The sequence below is a fragment of the Cebus imitator genome, unplaced genomic scaffold (assembly GCF_001604975.1).
Source record: "Cebus imitator isolate Cc_AM_T3 unplaced genomic scaffold, Cebus_imitator-1.0 Scaffold231, whole genome shotgun sequence".
NCBI classification, from domain to species: domain Eukaryota; kingdom Metazoa; phylum Chordata; class Mammalia; order Primates; family Cebidae; genus Cebus; species Cebus imitator.
In genome coordinates this window covers 840,381-851,297 of record NW_016107546.1, presented here as the reverse complement: position 1 = coordinate 851,297, position 10,917 = coordinate 840,381, and the positions used below count along the sequence as shown (strand labels likewise).

Below are 10,917 nucleotides of genomic sequence, written 5' to 3'. Positions count from 1 at the left end.
AATGATAGACTGGACAGGGAAAATGTGGCACATATACACCATGGAATACTATGCAGCCATCAAAAATGATGAGTTGATGTCCTTTGTAGGGACATGGATGAACCTGGAAACCATCATTCTCAGCAAACTGACACAAGAACAGAAAATCAAACACCACATGTTCTCACTCATAGGTGGGTGCTGATCAATGAGAACACATGGACACAGGGAGGGGAGGATCACACACTGTGGTCTGTCAGGAGGAAATAGGGAAGGGACAGCAGGGGGTGGGGAGTTGGGGAGAGATAGCATGGGGAGAAATGCCAGATATAGGTGATGGGGAGGAAGGCAGCACATCACACTGCCATGTGTGTACCTATGCAGCAATCTTGCATGTTCTTCACATGTACCCCAAAACCTAAAATGCAATAAAATAAATAAATAAGAAATTTTTAAAAATCAGGCATTGTTAGTCTACTGCCATATTAAAAGAAGTTTGAACAATATTTAACAAATTATCAGCCAGAATTGTATGTACCATGTGTCAATTATTATTCTAGTCCATGTCCTTTTAGGTGTTTAAGAATATTCCTTATTTTCTGCCTTTTTAATTACATATTCTTATACCATTCTTTCCCTAACAAGAACCATACTTTCTATTAGACATTTTACATACAATTTAAACTATGTTTTGAAATTTTCTTTGTGCCAAAACTTTCATAAAGGAATAACATTTTAAAATTTAAATACTAACTATTAGATTTCTTTCTTAAGTTTCTGAGCCTATTGAGGAAACTACAGTAGAAACAGAAATCCCAAAAGGATCCAAAGAGGACCTGGAAACTGAAAAATTATCTGAAACAGGTTAGACTGTAAAATGAAAGTAGCTAGAGCGTAAACGTGCTTTTTGTATTTTCTTATTTTAGGCATAGTAGCTGCTTTGTACTCTTTTTTTCTGCGTTTTATGCTAATTGACAGACATAAATATTTGGCTTACTCCATTAAAAGTGTATCAAACCAGATTATAACACTGGTTTTCACACAAATTTGTTTTATACATTTTTTAACAGTTAAATTTTCCTTAAGAAACTCATATTACTTATCCAAAAACTTGAGTTTTACTAACAATAAATATAAATCTACAGAAAATATAAGAACAAAGTGTAATTAAAATATGAATTTATGAATGCATATTGTTGCTTAGAATATTTTTTATTTTTTCAACTGTTTAAAAAATATTGCAAAGCATAAATTATTTTGGCAATATGTCTAAAGATATATTTAAAACCTCTCTTTTCTTTCCTGTGTCTTTTACTCAAAAGTGGTACTACCTGAGTTTCCAGAAGATGCTTATCCTGATGTTCCTGAAATGGAGCCTTTTAAGGAGAAGACTAATTCTTTCAGCATCCTCTGGAAACAGCTGGAAGCAACAATTAGTGAAGCTAACATCAAAATTTTAAACTTGGAGATTGCTGGCAGAACTCCACAGGAATTACTTCAAAAAGTCGTTGAGACTATGGAAAGTAAGGGCTTTCATCATAACATTTATTATCAAGTGTAGGTGATAGTATTAGAAGCATTTGAAAACTTGAACACCTTCCTTGATGGTTTATGAATAAATTGTTCAATATATCCAAGGATAATGTATAAAATACTTAGCAACTATCACAGCACAGGCCCTGACCAATCAGAACAGCCATGCAGCCTAAACACCCCTGGCCATACTGGCCAGTTGTCACATAAAGAATTGATAAAGGCCATTTGCATACATATTTAATCTAAGAGATTAATAATTATAATTAATTTTCCTAACCTTTGACTACAGTAATATGCTAATAACCTTTTTTGCTAAAAAATATTTTCCCCAATGATTCTCTTTGTTTTTTCTCCAGAACCATTTCAATATACTGCACGGGAGTTAACTGGGGAAGATTATGAGGAAGAAACAGAAGACTACCAGACTGAGGCAGAGGTCGATGAGGAGCTAGAAGAAGAGGAAGAGGAAGAGGTATGATTCTTTTATTACTACTCATTCTCATTTGTGAAGTTATTGAAAATGTGCAAATAAAAGTGATAACTATCACTTTTGGACCCCAAGTGAACAGCCGTTCTCATTTGCACACACATTGTCCCCTGCCTCAGCCTCACTTGACCCCCTGAAATTCCAGGGCTATATAGTGTGAAAAAAACTCTCACAAAAAGATAAAAGGAAACTTTTAACTTTTTTTCATGGAAAAAAGTATTGGTTTTAAATACATAAATATTTTTTAAATATAGCAGAAGCAGATGTTGTAAGTAAAAGAGGCTGCTTGCATGACAATAATATGCAGTGTTCTTGGGTAGGAGCAACCCATATTCAGGCCCCATCCACTCCCTTGACATCAGAATTTGGACAACCATTCTCATCTGATAGCTGCCCAGTTCACATATCAATCAGTAGTGAAACAGGCAGCGGTTCTTTTAAGTTTTATATATAAAAAGTAATATTATTAAATTATGTAAACATATACTTGTGATTAACTGGGTTAAGTTGCCTCACTTAAACCCAAATATACATGTGTCAAACAACAAACAATACGTAATATGATTCTGATAACAGCTTTTAGTACTTTATCACTAAGGAACTGAAGAGACTTTTGGGATGGCTAAAGGATGTGAGTTTTGTCTCGCTCAGATCAGATTCTCTGCCTTCATCATCCATCCTCTGCCATGTCTGCTGCTGTTCTCCTGTGTCCCACTCTGGCCTGCCATAAAAAAAAATCTCTGGTATTTGCAGACAGTTATCAAGCCGGCTACAATATGCAAAGCTTTTATTTTAAAGTATGGTCTTCGTTAGTAATACAGGGGAAAAAAAAAAAAAACCTCCCAATTCACAGAGCATTTGGTAGGGTATTAACAAGGGTCTAGCCTCAAGAATGAGGAATAACTAGACCTAGCATAAATGAAACTTTGGCCCCACCTATCAAAAAGCAAGAGCCAAAAGGATCAAACTGCTTCCAAGTAACCTAACTGTGTCCAAGAACAATGCCCAAGACTATTTATGGGAATACAAAGTAAAATTCTAGCAGTCACTGAAAGATTACCAGACTTACAAACAGGCAGAAAAATATGACTCACAATAAGAAGAAAAAGTAATCAACTGAAATGGATTCAGAACTGACAAAGGTGTTCTTAGAATTATATGACAAGGACAGTAAAGCAGTTGTTATTCTACATGTTCAAAAATTTAAGCAGAGATATAGAAGATATAATAAAGACCTAAATTGAAATTTTAAGATTGAAAAGTACAATATATGAAACGAAATTGTGGAAGACAGTGTGATGATTCCTCAAGGATCTACAACTAAAAATAACATCTGACCCAGCAATCCCATTACTGGATATATACCCAAAGGTTTATAAATCATTCTATTATAAAGACGCATGCATGAGTATGATTATTGCAGCACTGTTCACAATCGCAAAGACTTGGAACCAACCCAAATGCCCATCAATGATAGACTCTATAAAGAAAATGTGGCACACATACACCATGTAATACTATAGCCATAAAAAAATGAGTTCATGTCCTTTGCGGGGATATGGATAAAGCTGGAAACCATCATTCTCAGCAAACTGACACAAGAAGAGAAAATGATGTTCTCATTCATAAGTGGGTGTTTAACAATGAGGACACACGGACACAGGAAGGGGAACATCACACACCAGGGCCTGTCAGGGGGTGGGGGACTAGGGAAGGGATAGCAGGGGTTAGGGAATAGGGAAGGGATAGCATTAGGAGAAATACCTAATGTAGATGACGGGGTGATGGATGCAGCAAACCACCATGGCACATGTATACCTATGGAAAAAACCTGCACATTCTGCACATGTACCCTAGAATTTGAAGTATAATAATAAAGAAATTTTAAAAAAAAGGAAATGAGATATACATTAATGGTATGACTGTAGTTTATCCACTGCAAGAGAAATAGCAATGGAAACTATCCAAAATGAAACAACAGAGGAAAAAGATTCTAAAAGAAAATGAGAAGAGCATCAGAGATCTGTGGAACAACTTCAAGCAGCCTGTTACACAAAATGCTTGGTACTAGAGTGTTTTCAGTTTTAGACATTTTCAGATTCTTGAATATTTGCACAATGCATACCATTGAGCATTCCTAATCTGAAATCCAAAATGCTACACTAAGCATTTTCTTTAAGTGTCAGATCGGTGCTCAAGAAGTTTCAGAGTGTAGAGCATTCCAAATTTCAGATTTTTTGATTAGTGATGCTCAACGTGTACATATAGTTCGGATCCACAGAAAGCATGTGTGAGATGGATTGAAGAAATAATGGCCAAATTTTTCTAAATTTTGAAAAAATTACAAACTCTCAGATCCAATATGCCCAATAAATCAGTATGACCAAGCACAAGAAACATGAAGAAAATATTATAATAGCACCAAGTACATCATATTCAAATTGATCAAAACCAGTTTTTAAAATAAAGGAGAAAACAGATATGCCACATACACAGGAACAAAGATAAGAATGACAACATACTTCTCATCAAAAACAATGCAAGAAGAGAGTGGGGCAACATCTTTAATGTATTGAAGGGGAAAAAACCTGTCAGCCTGGCACAGTGGCTCATGCCTATAATCCCAGTGCTTTGGGAGGCCAAGGCAGGCACATTGCTTCTGCTCAGGAGTTCAAGACCAGCCTAGGCAACATGGCAAAACCCCATCTCTACAAAAAACACAAAAATTAGCCAGCCATGGTAGTGCACACCTGTAAGTCCTAGCTACTCAGGAGGCTGAGATGGGAAGATTGCTTGAGTCCAGGAGGTTGAGGCATGAGTAAGCCGAGATTGCACCACTGCACTCCAGCCTGGGTAACAGAGTGAGTCCCTGTCTCAAAAAGAACATAAAATAAAATAAACTGTCAACCCAGGATTCTATATCTATTGAAACTCTCTTTTAAAAACAAAGGCAAACTAAAGACTTTGTTAGACATACAAAAGCTGAAAACAGCCAGACACAGCTGGCTTCCCTGATGAATTCTGCCAAATGTTGAAGAAAAAAATAAAACCAATTCTATACAGACTGTTCCAGAAAATTGAAGAGGAGAAAATACTTCCTAGTCATTTTATGAGATCATTATTCTGATACCAAAACCAAAGACATTGAAAGCAAGAAAAGAAAAACAAACTGCAGTCTAGTATCTCATTAACATAGATACAGACATTCTTAACAAAATTTTAGCAAATAAAACCTAAAAATACACAAAAATAATAATACACCATGACCAAATGGGGTTTATCCTGGAAATTCAAGGTTAGTTTAATGTTTGAAAAACAATCAATTTAATTCATCATATTAACAGAGTAAGGGGAGAAAACATGATCACCTCAATAGATATAGAAAAAGCATTTGACAAAATTTAACATCTATTACTTGTAATAAAAAGAAAATGAAAGAATTTCCTCAGCTTGACAAAGAGTATCTACAGAAAGTCTCTAACAGCTAAGGTCATACTTAAGGGTAAAAGGCTGAATGCCTTTTTCCTGATCTCAGGACAAGGAAAGGATATTCACTCTCACCACTTCTATTCAACACTATACTGAAGGTTTGGCTACTGCATTCGGACAAGGAAAAGAAATAAAAGGCATTCAGACTGAAAAGAAAGACATAGCTCTCTTTATTTGTAGGAGACAATATTTTCTACTGTGATAGGCAGAATAATGGCACCCCAAAGAAGTCCATGTCCTAAGCTGTGAATTGGCATCTGTGAATGTTAACTTATATGGCAAAAGAGACTTTGCAGATGTGATTAAATTAAGGATCCTGAGTTGAAGGTGTTACCATGGATTATTCATATGGACCAATGTAATCACAAAGGTCCTTATCATAGGGAGACAGGAAGTCAGAGAGAAGGTACTTTGAATCTGGCTTTGAAGATGGAGAAAAGGGTCATGAGCCAACCCTAGAAGCTGGAGAGGGAGGAATGAATTCTCCCCTGGGGCCTCCAGAAGGAATTAACCCTGGACACATTCACAGTAGCCCCTTAAAACTCTCTGGGCTTCTGATCTCCAAAACTGTAAGAAAATAAATGTTTGTTGTTTTAAGCCACTATATTTGTGGTAATTTGTTAAGCAGCATTATAAAATTAATACTTCTATGTAGGAAAGCCAATGGAATCAACAAAAAAGCTACAAATTAATGAATTTAGCAAAGCTTCGGGACATAAAATCAATATACAAAAATCCATTTTCTTTCTATGTGTAAGCAATAGACAATCAGAAATTGATTTTTAAATGCCTTTCAAAATACCATCAAGAATATGTAATATGAAAGGATAAATTTAGCAAAAGATGTCCAGGAACAATACACTGAAAACTACAAAACTGAAAAAATTGAAGAAAGCCTAAATAAATGGACAGGCAGATATATCATGGCTGAGCATGGTGGCTCACGTCTGTAATCCCTGCACTTTAAGAGGCTGAGTCAGCTGGATCACTTGAGGTCAGGAGTTCAAAACCTGCTTGGCCAACATGGCAAAACCCCTTCTCTACTGAAAATATAAAAATTAGCTGGGCGTGGTGGCATGCACCTGTAATCCCAGCTGCTGAGAAGCCTGTGACGCAAAAATCACTAGATCTCAGGCAGTGAGCCGAGATTGTGACATTGCACCCCAGCCTGGGTGACAGAGAGACACTCTGTCTCAAAAAAAAAAGTAGATATACCATGGTCATAGGTCAGAAGACTTAATATTATTAAAATATCAATTCTCCCCAAATTTATCTACAGATTCCATATAATCAAAATTAAAAACCCAGCAACTGTTTGGTAGAAACTTATAAATTGATCCTAACATTCATGTGAAAATGCAGAAAATAATGAAAACAAATTTTAGAAAGAATAACAAAGTAAGAGAATACTGTTTGATTTCAAGATTAATTAAATATAAATTTATAGTTATCAAAATAATGTCATTGGCACAAAACAGCAAATACATTAATAGAACACAAGAGAGTCCAGAAATCAACCCACACATATATGGACAACTGATTATTGACAAACCTACAGAGGCAATTCAGTAGAGAGAGGACTGTCTGTTTGATAAATAGTGCTGAAACAATTGGAGATCCACATGCAAAATAGTGAACTTTGAACCAAACCTTACATGATATACAAAAACTAACTTCAAATTTATTATAGGCCTAAATGTAAATAATAAAACTATAAAACTTCTGGAAGAAACCTGAGAGAGACTCTTTGAGACCATAAATTAGGCAAAAATTTGTTAGACATGATACCAAAAGCAGACTCCATAAAGAAAAAAAATGAGAAATTAGCCTTCATCAAAACTAAGAACTAAACTATTAAAAAAAACACTATTAAGAGAATTAAAAGACAAACTTGGATAAAATATTTGCAAATCACATATCTGCTGAAAGTCCTTATATCCAGAATATATAAAGAACTTTTAATATTTATAAGAAAACAAACATCCCATTTTTTTTTAGAGGAAGAAAGAGAGAAAGAAAGAAAAAGAATTAAAAAAAAGAAAAAGAAAAGAATAAAGGAAAGGAAGAAAGAGGAAGAGGAAGAGGGAGAGAGAACAGGGGTGTTGCTTTATTGCCCAGGCTAGAATGCAGTCTAAAAATGGGTATGCCTGTAATTGTGTTTAATAATAGAGACATAAAAAAAAAATGAGGGAAGAAAATAATTAACAAGCAGCCAACCAATATTTCATTTAAACCTGTAAATACGTGTGATGTAGTACTGATAAGAGTGCATATTTTGTGTATTTAAAGTGGAGAGTTCTATGAATGTTAATTAAGTCTACTTGTTCCAGATCTGAGTTCAAGTCCTGAATATCGATGTTAACTTTCTGTCTCATTGATCTGTAAGTCTCCCACTATTATTGTGTGGGAGTCCAAGTCTCTTTATAAGTCTTATATATCTGGGTATTTCTGTATTGAGTGCATATATATTTAGGATCTCTGGCTCTTCTTGTTACATTGATCCTTTTATCTTTATGTAATATCCTTCTTTGCTTCTTTTGATCTTTGTTGCTTTGAAGTCTATTTTATCAGCAAAAATTGCAACTCCTGATTTCTATTTATTTATTTTTGCTCTCCATTTGGTTGGTAAATTTTTCTCCACCCCTTTGTTTTGAGTCTTTGTGTATCCTTGCATGTGAGATGGATCTGGATGTAGCATACCAATGGGTCTTGGCTTTTTTTGCCTGTCTGTGTCTTTGGATTGGGGGATTTAGTCAATTTAAATTTAGAATTAATAACAATATATGTGAGTTTGATACTGTCATTTAATGTTAGCTGGCTGTTTTGCCAATTAGTTGATGCAATTTCTTAATTATCTTGATGTTCTTTATTTTTTGGCATTTTTTAGAAAGGCTGATACTGGTTGTTCCTTTCTATTTGTAGTGGTTCTTTCAGAAGCTCTTGTAAAGCAGGCCTGGTGGTGATGAAATCTCTGAGTGCTTGCCTGTTCACAAAAGATTTTATTTTTCCTTCGCCTATGAAGCTTAGTTTGGCTGGATGTTGAATTCTGGGTTGAAAGTTCTTTTCTTTAAGGATGTTGAATATTGGTCCCCACTCTCTTCTGGCTTGTAGGGTTTCTGCTGAGAGATCTGCTGTGAATCTCATGGGCTTCCCTTTGTGGGTAACCTGACCTTTCTCTCTGGCTGCCCTCAGTATTTTCTCTTTCATTTCAACCCTGGTGAATCTGGCGATTATGTGTCTTGAGGTTGGTCTTCTTGAGGAATATCTTTGTGGTGCTCTCTGTATTACCTGGAGTTGAATATTGTCCTGCCTTGCTAGGTTGGGAAAGTTTTCCTGAATAATATCCTGAAGCGTATTTTCCAGCTTGGATTGATTCTCTTCGTCACATTCAGGTACACCTATCAAACGTAGATCAGGTCTTTTCATATAGTCCCATATTTCTTGGAGACTTTGCTCATTCTTTTTTATCCTTTTTTCTCTAATCTTGTGTTTTTGTTTCATTTCATTAAGTTGGTCTTCGACCTCTGATATCTTTTCTTCTGCTTGATCAATTCGGCTATTAAAACTTGTACATACTTCGCGAAGTTCTCGTGTTGTATTTTTCAGCTCCATTAATTCACTTATATTCCTCTCTAAATTGTGTGTTATTGTTAACATTTCATCAAACCTTTTTTCAAGTTCTTAGTTTCTTTGCATTGGGTTAGAACAAGTTCTTTTAATTCCCAGAAGTTTCTTATCATCCACTTTTTAAAGCCTGCTTCTGCTAATGGAACACAGTCTTTCTCCATCAGGCCTTGTTCTGTTGCTGATGAGGAACTGTGATCCCCTGTAGAGGGAGAGGCAGTCTGAGTTTGGGTATTCTCAGCCTTTTTAGGCTGGTTTCTTCCCTTCATTATAAATTTATCCATCTGTGGTCTTTATAATTCCCGTCTTTATACTTGGGTTTCTGAATGGATGTCCAACTTGTTGATTCCTGGTGTTAGAATCTGAGCAACCCACTGTGCCGGCCAAAACAGCGGCGTTAAGATCGATGGTGCTTTTCTGAGTCGCGCTGGCCTCAAGAGTCGTGCTGGCGACACGTGGGTCTCCTCTGCTGGGAATCTCCTGGTGCGTGAGCAACAAAAATTGATATGAAAGTGTGGCATCTTCTTGTTCTCTGCTCTTTCAGTGAGAGCTACAATCCCGAGCTGCTAGTGATCAGCCATCTTGGATCTCTCTCCCAAAACTCCCATTTTTTTAATGGGCAAAAGATTTTAACACACACCAGATACTTCACCAAATAAAATATACACATGGCTAATAGGTACATGAAAAGATGTTCAACCTCATTAGTCATTAAGGAAGTAAAAATTAAAATCACAATGAGACACTATTAGGTAATGATTAGAATACCTAAAATCAAAGACTGACCATACCAAATGTTAACTAGGATGGAGAATAACTGGAACTCTTATATCTGGCGTGAGCTGTGTCCCGTGCTGCATAACGGTTCAAAGACCTAAGAGGAAATGGTGGGGGATAAAGAAAAACACAAAGACAGACATAGAAAAACATGGGGCCAGATGGTCCAAGAAAGTGAAAGTATCAGTTTCTCCGGCCTCATCCTGCCTCAGAGTACTTTATTTTATATGTTCACAAAGCACATAGCAGAAGGAGGGTGTAATTACCCAGAACAGCCTGTGGTTATAATTCTCATACTTCAATTAACATACCTCAGCTAGCAACTGTCTTGCAGCAAGGTCAGTGAAAGCTGGTTATCTTTTGCTAGGTCCAACTGCTCTTCTCCAAGACATACACATTCCCCTATTATGGTTTCGCTTCTCTAGAGTTCACCCAAAGCTCACAGCAGCCTTCCTGCTGATCCCCCCCAGAGTGGGTGGGCTACACTGGCTCTCTACACTTATATTGCTTGTGGGGCTATAACTTGGTACAACCACTTTGGAAAACAGTTTGCAATTTTTTAAACACATAAATATATACCTACCATAGCACCCAGTCTTTCTATTCATAGGAATTTATCCAAGAGAAAGGAAAGCACATGCCCATTCAAAGACTTGATGAGTGGTCTTAGTAGCTTTATTTGTAATAGCTCCAAATTGGAAATCATTCAGTAATTCATCAACATGTATTAATATCTGTCCTATATCCCTACAATGGAGTAGGACTCAACAAAAAAAATGTAAAATGAGGGGGGGACGATCCAAGATGGCCGTTTAGGAACAGCTCAGGATTGCAGCTCCCAGTGAAAACGCAGAGGCAGCTGCTGCAGGTGAACCCCAGGCAAGCAGGGCCTGCAGTGAACCTCAGCAGACCTACAGCAGAGGGGCCAGACTGTCAGAACGAAAACCAAGAAACAGAAATAACCTCATCATCAACAAACAGAACGTCAATCTGAAAGATTTGAGACCCAATCTGAAAGCCAGCAA

General features: G+C 36.5%; 1 protein-coding gene across 1 annotated transcript in view; it reads left to right on the top strand.

The window, feature by feature from the left end:
- AK9 (adenylate kinase 9) overlaps nucleotides 1–10,917 on the top strand; it is a 209,229-nt gene that overhangs the window by 127,460 nt on the left and 70,852 nt on the right. Inside the window, exons 21-23 of the mRNA XM_037727441.1 lie at nucleotides 754–843; nucleotides 1,302–1,502; nucleotides 1,872–1,987. Of these exons, the coding sequence (XP_037583369.1) occupies nucleotides 754–843; nucleotides 1,302–1,502; nucleotides 1,872–1,987 (407 nt within the window). The remainder of the gene's footprint in view (nucleotides 1–753; nucleotides 844–1,301; nucleotides 1,503–1,871; nucleotides 1,988–10,917) is intronic.